Source organism: Passer domesticus, chromosome 17 (genome assembly GCF_036417665.1).
Source record: "Passer domesticus isolate bPasDom1 chromosome 17, bPasDom1.hap1, whole genome shotgun sequence".
Lineage (NCBI taxonomy): Eukaryota > Metazoa > Chordata > Aves > Passeriformes > Passeridae > Passer > Passer domesticus.
The window spans coordinates 6,150,303-6,172,040 of record NC_087490.1 but is presented as its reverse complement, the minus strand read 5'-3'; the positions used below and the strand labels follow the sequence as shown (position 1 = coordinate 6,172,040).

Genomic DNA, 21,738 nt, shown 5'->3' with positions numbered 1-21,738 from the left:
TTGTTCTATAAAAATTTTACAAGACTTGAATGGACTTTAGATGATTTCTAGTGGTTACAAGTAAATTTTCATGATAGTTGTCTTGGGTTTTTTTTTTCCTTGTACATCATATTGGCATTTATTGTGCTATATGTTGGGTTCCACTGTCATTAGTGTTATGCTATTTGTCACTGTGTCTGGAGGAATATATATTGTTGCTAGACCTCTTATTAAAAAACAAAGTAGCATTAATAGCTGGAAAATTTTTGTGTAATTAGTTATGTAATAAACTGAAGGAGAACAAAATACAATGTTTCTTTCAATTCTGAGTGATTTAACTTTGTCTTACCTAGATGAAGAAAAGGCAAAATCAGATCCATCTTACTATTTGAAAAATACAAATACAGAGACCCGAGAGACTTTACTGGAGCTTTATAAGGAATTCAAAGGTGATGATATTTTAGCAGCTACTATGAAGGCTCCTGAAAAGAAGAAAGTGGATAAGCTGAATGCAGTAAGTTGATTTAATTTGTAGTTTGGTACTGATTGACTTCTTCAAGAATGGTAATAGTTGTTTTTCTTCTTAGAGGCCATATTGCAATATAAACAAGCACTGCTCCTTCTGTTTCCTCTCACACAGAAATTTGTCATAGATTAAAAAATCAGATTCATATCAGGATTCCTTAGACATGCTCTGTATGTGTCAGTGAGTTTCTATTTGTTAAATCATTGCAAATGAACCTAAACATTTGAGAACTGAATGACAATGAGAAGGAGGAATCCTTCTGATGTGGTTATGCATGTGTTGGCAGAAACTTTTTCCCAGGTTATAATCTCTCACTTTGAGTTTGTTTATCATTGCTTCCTGCATTTATTGGCAGAGAGAGCACACCTTAAGGGTAGTGCAAGTGAATCATTTCTGGTGTGGACAAATACATAAATCATCCACAGCTGCTCCTCCATTTTCTTTTTCCACTGGAATGCAGGTTTAGTGGGATATTTTAAAGGATGTTCTTCCAGGTGCATGTTCATGGTTGTCAAGAGAAACAATCCATTTGCATCTAGATTTCCTACATCAAAGGCTGTTTCAAATGGGCAAGAGAGAGTATTCTTCTGCCCTTTAATAATTCTGGGATGTGTGTGCCTACTTGCTTTGATTACACTTACATGAAAACTAACAGCAGTGCAGCATACAGCTTTTATGAGAGGGCTTAGAGACAGATTAGGGAGTGTTTGTGACCAAGGAGTAAGATCACAAATGCCCTCTTTTTTGGGACATTGTAGTGTTAAAAAAAAAAAAAAGGAGAAGAAAAAAGAGGGCAGAGATAAGGATGAGCTCTACACATGTTGAGGAGTGGCATTGTCAGCTTATGACGTGGGTGGGCATAGCTGTGAACTTGCTTAGAATGCAGTGAAACCTCAGGGAATGAGCAATGACCTGGCTGGACTCTTTACAGGCATTTCCCTGGAACTGCTAAACATGTCTCTGGCTTTATTAGATCTTTGTAATTTACTACAAAATCCATGTGTGACGTTAACATTTCCCTTCTGCAGAATTACAGAGCTCAAAATAGACCTTGGGAGCCATGGGACAGTGCCTCTGCACACTGCAGGGCCAGCTGTGGGAGGGGCTGGCTTGCTCTCCCCTCCAGTATCTCTGTGATTCACTGGATTTTCCTTCCTCTCAGGAGCACTGGAGACTTCTACAGATGTCTTGGCAGAAGTACTCCTTGCCTGTCTGTACCCATGGACATGCAGATAAATGGTGATAATAGAATCTCTGCAGTGATGTATTAAACTGTACTGGAAGCATTAAGCCCCTTTGGCTCAGCACATGAGCAGCCTTAACTACAGCTTCATCAGAGCAAATGTGGGCAACAGATGGAGAATTATCACTGCACTGGGTATTTGTTTCCTTCAGTAGGAGCTAGAGCAGAAAGTCTGCCTTTAGAAGGATAGCATTTATGTGTTTTGAATGCTTATATAGTATCTTTGGTAGATAAATTCAAAGATCTAATGTTTTTTTCTCTTGCTTTTTCCTCTGCAAACAGGCTCACTATTCCACTGGAGCTGTAAGTGCTTCCTTCACCTCCACTGCAATGGTGCCTGAAACTACCCACGAAGCAGGTACCAGAACCACCTCCCTGCAAACCATTTCTTTATTTCTGAGTTTCAAAGGGTGCTCCTTAGCACACATACATTTATGAGGACTGAAAGAATGCATTGGTAATTGGTCAGTGCTGATGCCATGGAAATGTATTCCCTGACCAGATATATCCTTACTTTCCAGTGAGGTTGTTCTGGAAATACTGGGGCAATCATGATCAAGCTTTGGCTTTGAATGACTGTTACTTCTTTTGAACCAAAATTAATGAGACATTTTCTATGGCTAGAGATGACAAATTGACATATCCCCTTTTCTAAGTTAGGAATGAAATATAATCTCTCCTCAGATACCATACAAAACTTTGCCCACCTTTGTGACCTACCCCAGTATTAATTAGAACAACAGCAAATTTTGTGATGGTAACTTTTAGTTTACTGCTTTTCACACAAAAATACATTTTAATACAATAAAGTTTTCCTCTTATTCTCCAACATAAACACAAATGAGTAAGATTTCTTTTTTATTTTGGGTATGGATTAAATAGCTGAGTCATTAGTATTTCCAGTTGAGAAAGTTGAGCACTAAAATTTAGGTTGCAATTACTTAGACAAAGATTGAAGGCATTGCTAGAACTATGTTTACCAAATTCAGTTCCTTTACTTGGTTAGTTACAGTGATATGAAGGTGACTGAGTACAGAAAATATCTGACTAACTGGACATTTTGACAAAATGGGAATGGAAACATCATCGATTGATCCTTTGGTTTGACTTACCAGTAATGTCCCCAGTAACAGCTCCAGTTGTTTTCTGAACTGGGTAGGTCTCTGCATGTCAGCACTTTGTGGTTGACTGGTGACTACCTGCTTGGCTTCCAGGACTGACAAGAAGCAATTCGGGTTCAAAGTAATGTTTGTGGTTGGTAGACATTGCTTGAAAATTATAGTTTGTAATACTGAATGCTTCTGGGGTTTAAAATATACATTATTTGGTTGGTTCTCAAAGAGCTGGTGCTTTACTATAATGGAAAGTGTTTTGCACAGAGATTAATGCAAGGTTATCATACATGAATTGCAGAGTAGGATCCCTCACGGCCCAGTACCACAGGAGAAGGGGTCAGACAGTAGGTTCTGTGAATTGTTTACTGATGAGTTCTAAGGATCAATGAGCAAGCTGGCAGATCTAATTACTGTCTTTTGCTTTGATGCAGCTGCTATTGAAGATGATGTTGTGAGGTACCAATACGTGAAGAAGAAAGGATATGTGCGACTTCACACTAATAAAGGAGACCTAAACTTGGAGCTGCACTGTGACATGGTACTGTGCCCCATAAGATGAATTTCTGTAGATGACAACCAGAATTGGAACTGGCAGTGGAAATGTTTATATGTATATATATATAGATTAATTAACTATATATATTTACACTATAAGTGTAAGTGTTCTCTGTGAGTAGTCCCATCATTTTAGTGGACTGCCTACAATATGCCAGGGTACATGTTTAGAACTGCAAAGGGTCAGGATTAGTGCCCAGGAAGGAAGAGAGCAAAGAAAGGCAGAACACAGGGACGAGGGAATAATCCAAGGTTCCACAGCAGCTTACTGACAGAACCAGGAAAAGAACCTCACTGAAACCAGGAGCAGTCTGTCAGTCTGAGTCCATCTAGTTAAGATGCCCAGAAATTGTTAGATTTGTTTCTAAAGCCTAAGCTTTATAGAACAAACCTAAATAAAAACCTTAGAATATTTTTGCTTCCTGTTGTCCCAGTTCTTAAAGCTCAAGTTTTCAAACACCTTCCTTTTACTGTTAAGAGAAGTTGATTTTAAAGAACAACAGACTGGAGTTTTTTATAGTCTATACAGTCTGATTCTGGGGGAAATCAGTGGCTCTTAAAATAATAAACATGGCAAGACTTCTGATAGATGAATGAGTTGTGGCGACAGTGATGTCTCAGACGTCACTGCTTGGGTAGTGTGTTTGCTTATTTATTTGTACAGCCACTTCTATAAAAGGAAAAAGGTTTTCAAAGCTTTGATGGTTTACTGAGATTTTTGTCTCAGGATATCATAGGCCTGAAAGTTGATATTTTAAAAAGTTGAAGGATGTGAATAGAGGTTTAAATGGTAAAACTTCTTTTTCTAGTGAGCCTCACAAGGCACAAGGGCAGTGGTACTGGGGTGCCTGGTGTGAAATCCTGATGTACTGGGAGAATGCATCCATTTTTGTGTGCAAGGAAGAAAAAGGAGCAAACAGCATAAGTCTTCTGGCTTTTTCTTCTCTTCCTTTCTCTCACATGAGTAAGAAGCAAGATATGTGTAAACATCTCAAGCTGATCTATGCAAACAGCATGAGAATCTCCACAGCAGTGCATCGTGTTAGTAATTCTGTAGGTCTCTGTCATCCCTACAGGTGTTTTCCATGCTATGAAATAGTAACACTGTAATAAGGCAAAAAGCAGAGGATGTGAGTACAGCAATATTTAGGGGAAGCAGCAGAACAAGCAGATTGCATTGAATCATTTGTTTTGCCATATGTTCTCAAACTGGCTCCTGGCTAAAGCAGGCTGACTGCAGCTATTCTTATCAGCGTGGGCTTTGTGGCCACATGTGTGACCAGTGCCACTCAGTCCTGAGGACCCAGGCTCAATTGCTCATTATAAACTTCCTGTATGATATCCATTATGTTTCCTTTTTTTTTTCCAGATGAATTTCTATTCATCCACCTTTCACACACAAAGCTTCTTCATGTACACCCTGGAAGTGTGTGCAGTTTTACACAACCAGACATGCTCCAACGCTGGCCTCCAGCCATCTGTTCCTTCATCTCGATTAAATCTGTGTGAATTTAGCAGACCTTTGGCACTGCAGAGAGGAAAAAGATATATATTTAGAATAAATAAGAAAAACTTGCTGCTGTAGGGAGGTTTTCACAACATCCACCTTAGGTCATCATCCTAGGTCTGTGAAATCAGCTCTTTCCGGGAGCACTTGTTTTTCTCCCTTTACTAAATAAGGAGTTTGTGCTTCTAACTTTGGTTTTCCTGAATCACACTGAGGTCAGCTCAGTGCAGACAGAGCAAACATCTTGCAAACATATAGCACACACATAGGTCACAAACATATACACAAATCAGCTACAAGGAGTCTATTGAGACTGCAAAGATAAAAAAAATCTAAGTATTGTTAAACACTTCCAGTTCACCCTGCTTGTGAATATGTGTGGCAATAGCCTTAATTAATCTATGCCAAGTTTTTATCAGCTTTTCTGCCTTATCCAGTGCACAGGCTGGACCATTCCTGGAAGCTATTTGGAGCTGGTTTATATACAGAATTTGGTTTTCCTGTCAAAGTGTGGGTAAGGTCCTTGAATGCAGTCAGGGGGAACAGGATTGCACCATAATGCTCTCTCAAATTAAACTGCACAAGGTTTTTTTTTAATTGCTGAGGGATATCCTGTTCATATGATTATGGAAGCCACCCTGGCAGTAATCATAATTTCACAGTAGTGCAAATATATGATTGTGAAATGTTTAAGGAAGCTTGAGGATGAAGTTGCTATATAAATATGACAGATAAATACCTGTGTCTGGAGGCAAGACTTGCAACATTTAAATTACATTTTAAAATAGTCTTATGGTTTAGGTTTCAATACATACTTTGAGGTGAAATGTTCTCACTAAAATAGAGAGCAGCAAGTGACACACTTGCTCCCTTAGATGGTATGTGTACTGACTCTTCAATTGGATTTTCATGCCTCTTGTCTGTATTTAAGCAAAATGTTCTTGCAGTTGTGCTGTCAGCACTCTGCACTGCCTCTGAAATCTGCCCAGTATCTCTTGCCTTCAGCACTCTCCTTGGGGGCTCACTCCCTGTCCCTTCACAGCTCTTTCCTTTCTTTCCCATTTTTTGAGAGCTATTTGCCAGTGTGGATTGTTTGTGGCTCAGTCTATATGTACATGTGGAAACCTTTGTTTAAAAATAAATATAGGGTTCTTCATATACTGGTACTTTAAGGTGCCAGTCAATAAGATTGATAGTGATGAAATTCTTCCTAGCACCAAAAACCTAATCAAGAAATGTTTTGTATTGATCCAGGGCAGGAAATCAGTGTTGCAGTGTGATTGAAGTCATCAGTTACTTTGTGACAAGATTCAGAAAGAGCATGAGATAGGACTAGAATCCAGATCATTTCAGTGTTTGAAATCACTTGTTCAGAGCACCAGAAAACTTCACTCAGGTTCCAGAAGGATAGTGTGTGGTTTCAGTCACTGACCTGAAAAAAGCAATAAAAAGACTTTGGAAGATAAGCTGGATTTTCCCCCATCCTTTTGAATTTGTGCCTCAGATGAGCAAAGGTACTATTCTCTCTTGGGATCATAGCAGTGTGCCTACTGCATTTTTTGGTCATTTGTTTTTCTCCCAATCCTCCTATTCAGATACAGTATGTTCCTCCTGATGGGATCTAATCACATGGCCATTTGTAGGGATGTTTTCCAGGAAGCTGAGTTCAGCTGCACATAAGAAACATTTGTTGTATACACTAATTGGATAAAAATTTACAAAAATTCTACTTGCCAGAAGTAATTCTGGCAAGTACAGAAGATTTAACAATATCCAACAAGTGTTATTCTTTCAGTTCTAGTCCCATGCATGTCAAACACATAAATTCTGGAGAAATAACTGATGAAAGGCAATGAATATCACTAAATTTCTTGTATTTTATTTACTGTGATTTTTCTGGTCTTCTCAAGTTCTTTTAGTTGTTTAATCAAGTTGCTACTGGGAACAACTGCATATTATCCATGTGTATTCTGCTGCATTAGTCGCTGTAGTGATGGAGTTTTACCTTGTAGGTGGTGGAGCAGCCATTTTAAAATGAATATATATATATATATATATTGATATACATATATATAGCTATACATAAATATGTAAATATGATGCTCCAGAAGACCCTGTCGAAAGGATGAACATGTGGTTTGATGTTCTATCTCCCTTCTCTGCTGGGTGAGTCCTCTGCCTACAAGTGGTCACTGGGCTGATGATCTGGTGGTTCAGCACATGCCAGGAGCTGTAATCAAATACTGATCTGTAGCTGCCATGGCAGGTTTTATAAATTCACTTGCCTGTCTCAGGTTTAGTACTTTAAGGTTTAAGGGCAAGATGGCAAAACAAAGAAGAATGTGAGATGGATTTCAAAGCTCCATCTGACACTCCACAAATGCTTTTTGAGGTTTTAGAGCCTGGCAAACTCTGCTTGATGATGATGTCTTGGCATAGCTTTCCCAAGAAGCTGTTACTCTACAAACATTGATGTTTTAATCTTTTTAGGCCCTCTGACCTGTTAAATATGCCTGTGATCTATAAATGTGTAATACAGCCCCTGTTCTTTGAAATCATCTCTCCTTTTGTGTGAGGGACTGTTCTGAAGATCAGAGGCCTGTAAACTTCTTATCCATTTCCAGTGGCAAAGAAGTGAGTTGCTGAAAAAATCCTTTGACCTCCTGGCATGATGAGGTTCTCCAGTCTTCCCAAATCTCTCATTTTCTTTCTGATTTAAACCTCCATTCTACTTGTTTTCTGTCAACATGATATTGGCACTGTCTGGGAAATAACTGGCTGATGTTTTACCAGTATCTGCTCATTTGGTAATAGGATTGGAGGTATGAAATACAGTGGTCTTGGCATGGTTGTAATGGCTTATTTAATATTTTTTCATCAAAAGAGGCCACTATAGGAAGAGCTGCAACTCTCAGCTTTGAGAGTTCTTGTCAACAGAACCTAAGAACAAACAAAGCTGTGTTTTTCCAGTAGAAGAGCTGGATATGTTTTTAAAAAATGTTTGTTAGAGAGGATGTTGTTACTGCTTAGTGTGTTTTTTCCTCCAAGGTACAATAGAGACAGATCTATTGCTCTTTGGGGCTGAGAGTAGGATGGCTCTGCACAGCCATCTTGATGAACAGGTCACTTCTGGTTGTTCTGAGTGCTTGGAAGCTGATATTTTAATAGTTTTAACTTTGGGGGCATAACACCCTGTTCTGGTTTAACTCAAATCAGCAACTAAGCCCCACACAGCCACTCACTCACTCCCTGACCAGTGGGCTGGGGGAGAGGATCAGAAAAGGGGAAAACTTGTGGGCTGAGGTAAAGGCAGTTTAACAGGTAAAGCAAGAGCTGCACACACAAGCAGAGCAAAATAAGGAATTAATTCACCACTTCCCAAGGGCAAGCAGGTGTTCAGCCATCCCCAGGAAAGCTGAGCTCCATCACCATAATGTTTACTTGGGAAGACAAACACCATCCTTTTGAGTGTCCCCCCTTCCTCCTTATTCCCACAGCTTGATATGCTGAGCCACCTCTCCATGAACCTGTCCCTGCTGCCCTGGGCTGTCTGTGTGTTTTCCTGGCAGTCTTTGGCACTGAGTAATTGGTGAAAAGGCATTTGCACATTTGCCTTTCTGCCTTCCCAGCTGCCCTGGCAAGCTGGTTCTGGGAAGGGAATTAATTGTTATTGGATCATGCCCCTTGATTTCTGACATTTGCAGACATGAGGTGCAGCCATCCCATACCAGCTGTGTCTGCCACTTTGTGATCCCAAACCCGAGCATGAGGTGGGTGTTTTGGGGTTACACAGCTGCTGCTCTTCATCTTTCTCTGACGTGCTTCTTGTTTGTACCTTGGCTGCTCTGATGAGAGCAGGGTGACCTTGGGAGGTTGACAGCTACCAGAGCTTCTCTGTCTAGCGTGGAGATTGTTACAGGTTGCATCTTCTGAAAAGGTGGAATTTATGTGCAGGCAGCTGCAGATTGATGAAATGCCAGGGAGCTGCCATGGGACCTGCGTTACTCTGAGTTTTAAGCTGCTGGAGGTTGCTTGAGCAATTAAAGTTGCATCCTCATTTAAACTGTACCCACTTGTGCTGTCCTGCTTACCAGTCCATCCTCAGCAGCCAGCCCTGCACTGTGCTCTCTGAGAAGCTCCTTAACCCTTGTGTGATGACAAATTTGGAGGGGGCAGTGAGGTGGGTTTTCTTTTCTATCACTGCAGTAAGTTGGAGGAAAAGTAGCAACTGTGGCTGACTCTGTCTCTGGAGAGCTAGTAGTTAACACTGAAAAATTAGATGAGTGAATTAGATGCCTTGTTTAATTTGAGTTGTGCTCAGCTAAACTGATTGATTGTCCCTGTGTTTGCAAGAATGTGAGAACTAAAACTGAAGTGTGTCATCTTTTTATTGGCATCTTGTCTAAGCTGAGCATCTTGCTTAGACTTCAGAAAAGTTTTTGGTAACATCATGAACGTCAGTGTTGTGGAAGAAATGCCTTTTAAAAGTGAAATTTAGCTATCTGCTGAAGTCTTCGCTAAATAGCTGATTAAATTACAGTGAGTTTCTGCGTAATGAGAATGCATTCATTCTGCTCTTTGTTCTAAGCAAACTTGGAGGCTTTGAGGTAGCAAAATAGGCAAATGTTTGCTATCAAGTCAGCAATCTATTTCCCAAGGCATAGTTAGCTTGTTCTGATTATTTTTTATTATCAGTAGGAGTCTGGCTGAGTGTTTTACCCCACAGTGCCCCAATGCTTTCATGTCTCCCAGTGCTCACTCTCTGGAACTGTGCTCTTCTGATCATGGATCACAAATTGCCTGAACACGTTTGCTCTTGATATAACCAGTTGAGAATTGTGTCCCTCAGATGAACTGTGGCTTTCTTGAACTGCACCACCACAGGCAGCTGTTGTTTGCCACCATCACCTGTCCCTGGCTCAGTCCCTCTCTCTCACTGGGGAACTGCTAGCAGGAAAGTGGAGCTGGCAGGGAGTGGTGTTTAGGTCTGGAGTAAATGTTTCTCCTGCAGGAAATGTCATGGGCTTCCCACAGTGAAATTCTTCCCATGCTCTTGCAGTGGGCTTTGTGGGGTTTTGGATTTTCTTGTCCCTCTTCCTGTGAAACAAAGGGAGTGTGCTCATAGTTCATTGGTGCAAAGTGAAACGGGGTGCTTTAAATGGCCTTCCAGAACAGTGTTGGACACTGAAACATTTACATTTTTCTTTCCATGGCTTGGAGGAGGGAACAGACACTTGCACCTGAATCACCAGGTGGTGATTCCTGAAATTGTACTATTACATTTAGCTCTGACTAAGCCCCAAATAAAGCCAAGCTTTTATTGCTGAATTCTCTCCTGTGATGAGTAGGCTGAGTACTACAGACTGAAAGGTAGGGGGGAAGCTGAGTTTAAACCTTACCAAATCACCTTGTTATGGGCTCACGCATTAGAAGAGTTGCTGAATGAAAAATTACAAGATAAAAAATGCTCTGTGTAAAAGTACAAAAAGGGATTAAAGCAAAACAAAATCCACCTTGCATTTTAAAGGAGATCTATGTTAAGAAAATGGAAAGCTTCGTTTGAAGCTTTAGAAATTTCCATCACTAGTTCATGCCTTTTAGTAGCAGAATTCTGGCATTTGTGTGATAAGATGAAGGCTGTGGAATGCAATTTTAATTTGAGAGGAATGAGCTTTTCATTATTTCCTGCTTTGAAACATAGGGTTAACGAGCATATAGCAAGGCTCTGTAGTTTGGTGCCACTACTACGGTTCATCCAATTTAGAGAGAAAAAAAGAAATAAAAGGGAAGTGGAATTAGCACAAGAAAATTATACAGATGTGCGAATGACAGCTTCTGAATGCTTAGTGTGAAATTTCCCTTCAAGGTTCATGCACATCCTCAAGGGATGGAGCATTTTGAAATGATTAGCTCTTCACATAGTAAAGCCTTTTTCCTTGCAGTCATGGCAACAACTCAGGAGCTCTTCCCTCTTTTCCCGTCTCCCGCACCTTGGCAACAGGAGTGCTGCAGGTTTTTCATCTCCTCCTGTTTGGCTCTTCGCTGCCCAGTAGAGATTCTGAGTTAAGGTAACTTTTGCAAATGTAATGAACCATTGTGACTGATGAGAAAGGACAGCTGCAGACTGGGAAATCAGATAGGGACCTGGCTTGGTTGGTCCCACCCTGCAGGTCTCGGGATGCAGCAGGAGAGATGAATTTTACCTGGCATGGAGCCACCCTTGCTGGCAAACTGGAAACTGAAATTGGCTTGAATAAAATCTGCATTTATCCTAGGGTTTGTAGTAAGCAGTCAGGGTTTTTTTTTTTTTGTTTTCCTTTGGTTTTCTAAATTGTATATTCCTTTCTTCAGTGTTCTCTGAGTATAATGATTTCACAGTCTCCTGTCACTGCTATTTTTGCCAGGTCATTCTTTGTAGCAATCTCTCATTAACTCTGAAATTTGTCTGGGCATAGTAACTGGTAAAGTGCTGGTGTTTCCACACTACTAAGTGTGTTAGCTAAATGGAGACTTAAACCTACTTAGAAAACCATTGGGCTGTGGCCCATTAAATATGTATATCTGTGAGCCAAGCAAAGCATTTGTGGCATCTTCTGGGATAAGTACTCTTCTGGATTCCTGTCTCAAACATTTATTAAAATTTTACTGCTTGTCTTGGGTGTGAATTTTCAGCAGTTGAAAGACAGTTATCTGGCATCTACAAAATAAATAGAGAGCACAGTTGGAGCAGGTGACTCATTTTTGGTATAAATAAAATTTTTCTTCTTACTATTTGTCATTTGGAAAGAGAAGTGTCTTTAGCTGAAGGACATCATAGAGACACTGCATTCACTTACATGGTCCCAACTTGACCTAAGAAAAGGAGGATTTCTCAGAGCTCTCCTGCCACACTCTTTGGTCAGAAAAGCCTTCCACAATTTTTAATTTTCCTTTTTAGGACTGTCCCTGCATCATTCTGAGAAGATATTGCAGTAGATTTAAAACCATGTTTAGTGTCAGTGGATTTCAGATCAGGTTAACATGGTGGCATTTTTCCCTTGACTTGTTACATATAGGTCTAAGTCATAGTCAGTAGAATAAAATAATTTAAGTAATTTCCTGCTTAATGTAAAAGGGATAAAGAGGGGAAAATTAACTGTTGCTGTTGAGGCCAGTTTAAGACAAAACCAGCCAGAACTAAAAAGAGAGCCTGGAGCACACAGTCAGTGGTGAGAGAACAGGACACTGGCATTGCCTCCTGCATTTCCAGGAGCCCTGACCATCCCCTCCTCCTTCAGAAATGGTGTGAGGCAAGTGCTGTGCAGCCAGTTTCTGAAGGAGGAGACAGCTTTGCATTCAGAGAATGGGAGTCTGACATCTGCCACAAGATCTTACATCAGATAACAAAGCCAGGTTTGTTTATGTGTATTTATATGTCATCAGTCTTTGTAGCTGGAACAAAGACTTCAAAGACTGGCCTTGTTTGTATGGTCAGTGCAGAGCACAACTTCATTACTGAGGATCTGCACCTTCCTCATAAACCTCAAGCCTTTTTCTCCTGCTTTGGACAGGATGCTGCTTTAAAAAATCCCTGAAATGTGCTTGGCAGTGTGAGATTTGGCAAGAACATTAACTGCTTTGAATAAATCAGATAATCTGAGCCAGATATTCTAGATCTACTGCATGGCTGAAACTGGGGTTTATTACTGATTGAATGCAAACCTTATTTGTGTCTACTAAAAAGCACTATAAAAGGTAGTGGTAATGTTGCTAAGGAACTGTTTACCTGCCAAATGTATCTCTGTGATGCATGAGGTGACCATGGGAACCAATTTGGTAGCAATTATTTAAAGAAAACCTTGCAGTGAAATGACTGTTGTATGTATACTAAATATTTCTGAAGTTGCATTTAAAAAGCTTATTTCTGGGAAAGGGTATAATAGCTAGAAATCCATTTAGAGACAAGGGTCAGCATGGGTCCTGCATAAAAAATACATTACTAGAGCCAGTTTTTTTGATGTATATTTCACAAATAGTGTTTTGAAAATCAATAGGAAATCTGTTTTGGGTTATCAACTTTGTGCAAATTTAAGATTATTTGGTGTCCATTCCTAGGGGACTCAGTCTTTTGCCTGGTTTCATTTTTTGTGAAAAATTAATTACAGGTTGCTGTATTCCCCCTCGAGAACTTATTAAACATGTCTCTCCAAAGAGTGCTTGACTCTCATGGCATAAAGTGCCTTGGGCTAAAAGCTGCTGATTCCATTTCTGATGCATAAAGAAATTTTTAAACTTATTTTTATCCTTACTGACATTTTCCACAAGTAATAACTCATAGTAAAACGCTAGGATCAATGCTGTTCTGGTATTTTCTTATAAAGGAAACATGTGCTTCACAAGTGATTCCTCAGGGGTTGAATTCTACTACAAAGATTAAGCACAAAAATTATTTCAAAGAATATATGTTGAATTCAAAGGAAAACAACCCACATTTACTATAAACATTGAAACTGTAGGAGAATCTCCTGTTGCTTGCTATAATTTTATGGAATATAGTTATATACTTATGAATTGCCCTCAGGATGCCACCAAAGTACATGTCTTGGTGACATTCTACCATAAAGCCATTATGGTATCATTACCATTTAACTCAATAATTAATTTCTCTAGTAGAAAATCTGAAATAGTGGCTGGTGTAAGATTAGATTTGCTAATTTTTTCACTCGTGGCCCAGCTGACAACTGTCATCTGAGTAATTAAGAAGGAATCAATATAGAGAATTTATAATGACAGGTAAAGTTTGTTTGGAAAATTAAGAGACATTTCAGTGTAAATATAGAGGGGTGAGAATGATTGTGTTTCAAAAGAGAAAATACAGAAAACTGAAGTTCTGTAGGGTTCTGGATGAATACCTCTATGGACTGGCTTTTCAAGAGATAGAGATTATTTCATCCTTAAATTATTATAATCAGGCTGGCCTTGGTTTTTGGGGTTTTTTTTCTGCTTTTAAGTCACTTCAGGTTGCATGGCTCAGTCTGTCTCTCAGCAGCTCCCAGACCAAGAGTGGTGTCACAGCAGTGCAAAGTGAACTGGTGCCTTTCACAAAGACAGGTCGTGTGTGTGCTCACTTCCAGCCCCTGCAGCTCACACTGGGCCTTTACTTGCCAGCACATCCAGCAATAAGGATATTTCATTTTTAAGGCCTGTAGGAACTCAGTTAGATGTATTCTTTTGTAAAACTGAAATAGATTTATGCACATAATCCACAGTGGGGTTGGAAAACATGTCCAAGTATAGAAAACAGGCTGTTTCTGTACTTGTGTTTGTATGTCTGAAGGTATTTTAGTATTGCAGAGAAGAGAATCCATACAATTACAGTGGAAGGATGATTAGGTGGAAAGTAAAGTTTTTCAGAACGTACTGTTTCAATATCATGGCTCATAAATTCACTAAATGACTTTAATTTGCACTGTAAAAGTGAATTAGAAGTTGGCAATATATTTAGGATCTTTTTCTTTTATTTAGAATTTTGAAAACTTTTTTTTTTTTTATTTTTCCTGTGTTCCAGTGGCTTGGGTCAGCCCCATTGTTACTTCTAATTGGTGAAGAGGACCAAATGCTTCTCTCTCTTCAATGTGCTCACTTTGAAATAGTGGAGCAGAGAAGTCAAGGTTCTTTCTTATTCTGGTAAATTAACATTTTTCAGTGCCAGAAACCCCCTTTGGAACAGGATTAGGATGCACTGCTGGAACTCAGTTACTTGCAAGTCTCTGAGCTTACCTGTGTTCACCATCAGGATGTCAGCTGGGAACTCCTGTTATCTGAGCTGATGTTCAGCACTTCTTTGTGCTAATTGGAAGGTCTGGGTTTAATTTATTTAACACAGTGTGTGTCTCTCCAGTGTACCTTAAAAGAAGGTATATTACAGGCTTTTTCCTGCAGACAGAGCCTCCGTCCTCTTCGAGTCCTGCACATTTGTTTCTTTGTAAGGCACAAGTGAAAAGTGATTCTTGTAACCACTGTAATGATTGTTTGAAGGTTGTGCTTCATTAAAACTTCCTGTTGTCTTTCAGACACCACGAACATGTGAAAACTTTATCAAACTGTGCAAGAAGAACTATTACGATGGAACAATTTTTCACCGATCAATTCGGAATTTTGTGGTGAGTATTACAAAACTCTGGTGTAATGCACAATATGTGATATACTCAAAATATCCCATATATTTAACTTACCTCAGGTTTGGGTTGTTCCATGCATGACAACTTGCAATAGAAGTATATTAAATATGCCATCAGAATGAGGGTTGTCCCAACCTATGCCGTGTGTACTTACAGGTGTTACTAGCAGTTGTCTCTGACTAACACTGTCACTCAGAACATCACTGCATCCAGCACTGCATTTGCTGGCATTCCAGACAAAGCTTTGAAGAGTCATTGCCTTGGCTCTTGTTATCTTCCCAAGATTTGGGTGGGTGGTTAATGAACAGAACGAGAGAGAGGGAAATGCTAATTTGGATAAGTAATACTGTGCCTGTTCTAATCCCATTCAGATGAAACTTCAGCAAGCATCTGAATTTCTATTTCAGGCTTTGGTACTAGGATATTATCAGGTTATCCTTTCCTAGTGTGCTCCAACACTGGGTGCCCAGGCTTTCTTGTAAAGGAGTTAAAGAGCACCTTGTGTTCCTGAACTGTGTCTTTGGTAGTCAAATCTTTATTTACAGAGTTACAGTCCAGGCAGCTTAGGATATTGTGGCTGCCCTGTAACTTCCTTTCAGAAGAATGAACAACCTGATCCTGAAGGCAGAGCACATCTCACAAGGAACATCACTGGATGTTACATTCTGTCCTGTCATCCTGCAAAAAGCTTTTTTCCTTTTGACAGCACTGTGTATCTCAGTTCATAGTTAAGCTCACAACTAAAATTGTGCTTGTGTGCTGTTACTTTGAAACCAATTGTGTCACGCTCCCTCCGCTGGCATTAAAGAATAGAATATTATTTCTGTACATCCTGCATGTACAGTGATTAATACACAGTTTTGTTACTCAAAGATTAGTTTCACATGAGGATTTTTCCTACTGGAGGTAATGAGTGGGATACATATTCAGATACAAAAAATATTCCATATTCCCCCTTTTCTTGCCTTCCCATCCTATGGAGGGTTGGTAGCAGAATGTAAAGCCTTTTCAGTTCCAAAAGCAGTGCATCATCAGTTAAAAAGCAGGTTCTGATTCAGCACATAATAAAAAGGATGATCTGGTTAACCCATTTCAGATTAGTTATTTTTTCCATATTTACCCATAAAAAGACCTATTATTTTTATGAAACTGCCATTCTGCTTATGGATAAGCAATGTCAGGGATGACAGCCAGCTGATGATAAGCTCCAAATAAGAAGTAATGGTTTCCTTGTTGCTGACTTGTCAACATGGCACAATATAGAAGGCAGAAAATTGAGCACAATTGGCTTTTATGGTTTGTATTTAATGTCTTTCACACAGGTGCATATGTAACACTGATTTAATTTTAATTCTGCAGATCCAGGGAGGTGATCCGACTGGAACAGGAACAGGTAAGGTTGAGTTTGAATCAAGTAAGTTGTTCTCACTTCATGGACTGTGTTGTTACATTTACTTCCAGACAATTTAAAATTAAAATTCTCTAAATGATGATAAGTGGGACATTGTGTTTACTTTAAAACAGAGGTTTTCTTCATATATTTTTATGGCCATGTTGACTATTTTCAAAATTTCATCCAATATATTCCCAGTCTAAAGCTTGGGCACTCTTCCATGCAGAATTCTTGTGGGTTTTGCTTCCTTTTCCTTCAGAAAATAAAAAAAAAATTTAAATTATAATGATTTTACAGCTGGTCTTCCAGGGCAAAGAATAAAGAAAGAAACACATTCATGCAAAGTTGCTTTCAAATTCAGTGTTAATGAAATACTTGAGACCTGCCTTGGAATTGGTGATTGGCCAGACACCATCTGTTCTCCCAGCTAGTTGCCTTGCAATGCCCAAGCTGCTCTTTTTCTAACTTTTGGGGATCACTGCTACAAAATTCTTCTGCCTCTTCTCTCTCCCTTGGTTGGAGACCAGGGAACAGTCATAGCAGGAATGGTCAGGAGGCAGAGCAGCTGACGGTGTCACAGCATTGCCCACCACAGGAGATAGGTCATGGAATACCTCTGCTCACTGCTGTAAATTTGCTCATTTTCCTTGTGCACCTTCTATCTCCCCATTTGTGGCTGTCACCAGCATCCCCAGCTCCTCATCTGCATAAATACTTTAGCTCTATTTAATTTATTTTGTTAATTATGTTAGTGTGAGTTGCCCAACAACTTTTCTTGTAGAGTACGTGATAATCAGCAGTTGGCAGGATTTGAGACTAGTTAAAGGTTCAGTGTTTTGATGGCAAAAACCCATTAACAAGAATTGTTACCATCTATGTTTGGAGTGTCAAATGTGATTTGATTTTTTATATGGAAAGTTTTGGTTCAAATCCCAAAAGACATAATTAGGAACATCTTTTGAAATGAGAAATTAAAGAGGTGTCAGGAGACGGGAGGGATTTAATAGGTTGACTCAGACACCTCTCACCCTTGCAGGGTGGAGTTCAGATCCTGCTGTGGAATGAAAATTAACTTGCTGGTGTCATTCCTGCTTCTGTTTGTGCAAATGCAGAAGTGCTGTAAGACAGCAGAGTTAGCAGAGGCAGAGGACTGGCATCACTGCTGCACTGAAGGGCAAGGCTCGGCTCCACTGGCTTTGCCAGTAGGAAGTGAAATGATAATGAGCACATAGGATGAAAATCCTCCTACATATATTCTTTCACTTAAAAAAAGGAGTCTAATGACCTCTAGTATTTTCCATCTTGTTTTCCTCCTTGTCATTCTTAATTAAAGATGAGTATATCGCAGGCGAGATGTCTGTCAGGACTATTAAAGTTCTAATGAAATGAACAGTGTGCACTCAAATAGACATGAGTCTTGCAGATTTTTAGAGACTGGCTGCAATTATTGTAGAGTCCAAATGGTGCAAGTGTCTTCTTTGCACCTGAATGGCTTTTATATTTTTAAGCCAGTTGCATTTTATATGTCTTTACCTAATCGCTTATTGAATATGATAATATCACAAGAAAATCTAAATGGGGAGCCTGGTGGGCTGTAGATTGCTCTTGAACTGTCATGCCTTTGTGTTTAATACTTCAGTGAAGCTGCTTAGACAGTTCACAGAGTGCAAGTAGTCTGTCAGGATTTGTTCCTGCCTACTGGATGGATGCAGGGCACTTGACTGTGAGGCAGAAATTCCACTTGTGTGTCTCGAGCTGTAAGAAGGTGGCCAGACCTGAGGCTTGGTGCTCCCTGGGCAGCAGGGCAGCCAGAGGAGGGCTCAGCTCAGCAGCACTGCCCTGGCAGGGCAGATGGACTGATGCTCTCTGGGCTCCCATGCTGTAAAAATGTTGGTCCATTCGTTTGTGCATTATTAATGTGATCACAGGCATTCACTTTAAGAAAGCTTTGGAGTAAAGCACTGGGATTCAGTACTTTGTACCATTTTTGCCTGTGGCCTGTTTGTTATTTGAAGGATAAATTCCCTTTTTTTATGTCTTCTGCTGGAAGGGATTTCAGTATTTTTTTGACTTGCTGCTTCTTAGAAGGGGAAAAAAAAGATGCACCTTTGAAAGCTAAAAAAAATCTGTAAGATTAAATGGGCTTTAGAAGTAAATAATTTGACTTCTGTAATATCAGAGAAGCATATGAGAACAGAACAGGGCTTTCTTCCCAGATATTTCAATTGGCAGTAGAGAGGACTATTTGGAGGTTACCCTTTAAATGTCAATATTATAAACTGTTTCTATTAGAGCCTTTTGTAGGAAGACTTCAGAACAAAAAGGACATGCTTTGTTTCCTCATTCACACAGAACCTTCTGCTTAAACGGATGATTTCTAGCTAAGAGATTTGGCCTTTTTATTTGTTTTTGGAAAAAAAAACCTTTTCTAAACTGATACATGGAAGATGCATTAAGCCTCTATATATTCTTCCTCTACTTATTTAATTATTCCTCTTCATTAGTTCAGGAACTAGAACAGACTTGTTCAAATATCTTCCCACCATTTGGTTTCTGTCATCTAACATTCATCCCATGTGTCAGGGTGTCAGGTTTATGGTTGCAGCCCCCAGATGCTGAGATGATCACCCACTCCATTGCTAGCTAAGCCCAGGACTGTTCATCTTCTGGGTGGATTTGGGCACAATTAGTACAACATGACAGAAGGTTCCTTGTCACACATACACAGACTGTAACTGAGCTTTGGCTCACCTGGATTAAGTGTGCTTGTGTTTTGGAACAAGTCACAGAGGTAAATGCCAAGCTGGTTGTCAGTGGCAATCCTCTCCCAAGGCTGCTCCAGCTGAACTGTTCCCTCTGGAAGCAGCCCTGAGCCTTGCTTTGTTGTTTGCTATTCAGCTTCCCAGTGTGTCCTTTTTGAGTCTCTTTGGGACTGTTGTAAATGACCCAGAGACAGGTGAAGGGCAGGTAATTTCTGGTACTCAGCCCTTAGCCTTGGAATGGAGAAGGGTGGAAATTAGCATTGTGGCATCTGGGAGTTGAGATACCACCCTGAGCAAAGAGTGGGGAACAGAGTTGTACCTTAGCATAGCTGTCAGACCTGTGCTGCCAGAGCAGTCAGATACTCAGTCCTGCAAGGATGACCCTGATTTGGAGGACCAGACTCATTTTCCTAGAGCCTTCACCTTTATGTTTCATAAGACTACTGTGAGAAATTTTATTGTGGTACAGCAGCTTATTTCTTCTCTAACAAAATAACCACCCATAGAGGCAGTATTCAGAGCAATAAGCTGAGTCATGGTCATTCTTTGTAATGATTAATTATTTGAAAATGAATTTTAGATTTGTGATGTATCTCTTTTCCTGCTGTTCATAACAAGTAAGGGGTTGAGCACTGTGAGTAATTCTAACTCACGGTCGTGCAAGTGGAGCAGCTGCTCTGTATTTTCAGTGTTCCAAATAATAGAAGAAAATTTGCATGTAGAAAAAAATAATGTTAATATCCTAACCCTTTTGTATGAAAAAGGGAAAATATATGCAAAGCATTACATTTTCAAAGCAGCACAGGCTTTTTTCAGCTACTCTTTCTTACAACCTGTTGGAAGGTCTCATGAATCAGCCTGTGATTTATGAATCCAGGAGGGCACAAAGGAGGCACATTATACCTGTAAAAGTCCAGGATGAAATACTACTGGTAGATGGGAATTGCATTTTGTTTGGCAGCAAGAAGAGCTCCTCTGAAATGTCAGTAGCAAAGGATTCTGGACAAACTTCATCAATGCAATGTGATTTCCTAAGATGGCAAGTTCCTTAACTATATCAGTTTTAGAGCCCCTTTTCTTGCATGATTGAAGTGCAGCAAAAGCAGGAGCAAGACCTTTTTATCTAGAATATACTCCTTTCAATCTGCAGTCCCTCTGCACATGCACTCTCAGGTTTGTGGGGTTGAATACCATGTCCTCTTATCTGAGAGGAGAGAAGCACTTAACTGCCTGTGCTAAGGCTTTCATATTTGCAAAATGATTCCAGAAGCTCACTTGGAAAGCTCTACAGAAGTGTCAGATGTTATTATGTGCCTCGTTGTTCCAAATGACAAGAAGAAAGTAAGCCATCATTTTTGTGAATCAGAACCCTCCTACTTCCTTACCACTGCTTAGCAATTTTTAAGCCAGAAAAAGGAAGGATTTATTTAAAATCACAACTGTCATGAATGATGATTCCCAGCCCACACCTGGCTTTTGGAATGCTACATTTCTGAAGCTTTAGAAGCATCGCTCAGCTCTTTGCAAGAAAGTTGCACTAATTCTGTGATTGTACCTCAGAAAAACTTCTTTCATGCTTTTAGCAGGAGCAAAGACTACCAAAGAGTAATTTGGTTTAGTTCAAAAGACAGTCTGAAAATGTGACTTTTTTGCTGTGTAGTTGCTGATGTGTGACTGCTTCAGATGTCAGTTTAGATCTGTTCACCTGATTACTATCAACACAGGATGGAGATACAAGACTGAATAACTAACCATGCTTCAGTACAAGCTAAATATATCTTGCCACTCTGTATAGCCACAGAAATTATTAATGTTCTTTTCTAAGAGCTGTGTGGTCTGTTTCATTTTATCTCTGTGTGAGAATGAGTTAAACACATCTTTAATTTAAGAGAGTTTTTTTAAAAAGAAGAATGTGTGGAATTGTCTCCCAGCTTTCTGCAGCTTTGAATCATGTGTACCTGAGTAGGCATGTGATTTTTATTTTACAGAATTGTACAAAAACTCTTTCTGGCTTCTCAAGGCATTGACTCTGTACAGGTTAAATGCTGCTGAGTGGCACTGTAGTTCTGTGGCTGATCCCAAGTACATTTCCAGCTTTGTGCAAGAAGGAGATTCCCATGTGCAGGCTGTGATTATTCCCAACACTAATCCAGCCAGTGGCAGTACGTGCTGGGACCATGGCTGCTGCTGTGTGAACTGATTTTTAGCACAGAAGCTCACAGAATTCTTTTCCAGCACTTTTGTAATAGAATCTCAGAAACATTTACAAGTCCAGTAGGCACACAGCTCCACTTGGACAGAAGATAAGCTGAGAGGGAGGTGGAGTGACAGCAGTGCTGCCAGCTGCGAATGCAGCACCCGGAGTCACTTCTTGTTTTCCGTGGGCTTTGCTTGTAGGCTGGTACATCAGCACTGGGGTGAGGGGTTTGCATCATCCTGACTCCAAATATAGCCAGCAGAGATCTGTGTGCACCCTGAGGAAGATTTGGGCAGTGTCA

The 21,738-nt window shown here is 39.9% G+C and overlaps 1 protein-coding gene across 3 annotated transcripts in view; it reads left to right on the top strand.

Moving 5' to 3' along the window:
* The window catches only part of PPIL2 (peptidylprolyl isomerase like 2), a 67,988-nt gene that overhangs the window by 27,474 nt on the left and 18,776 nt on the right, over positions 1-21,738 (top strand). For all 3 annotated transcript variants that reach the window (XM_064392135.1, XM_064392136.1, XM_064392134.1), the window contains 5 exons: positions 333-493; positions 2,031-2,106; positions 3,295-3,401; positions 14,978-15,067; positions 16,445-16,478. In XM_064392135.1, the coding sequence (XP_064248205.1) occupies positions 333-493; positions 2,031-2,106; positions 3,295-3,401; positions 14,978-15,067; positions 16,445-16,478 (468 nt within the window). The remainder of the gene's footprint in view (positions 1-332; positions 494-2,030; positions 2,107-3,294; positions 3,402-14,977; positions 15,068-16,444; positions 16,479-21,738) is intronic.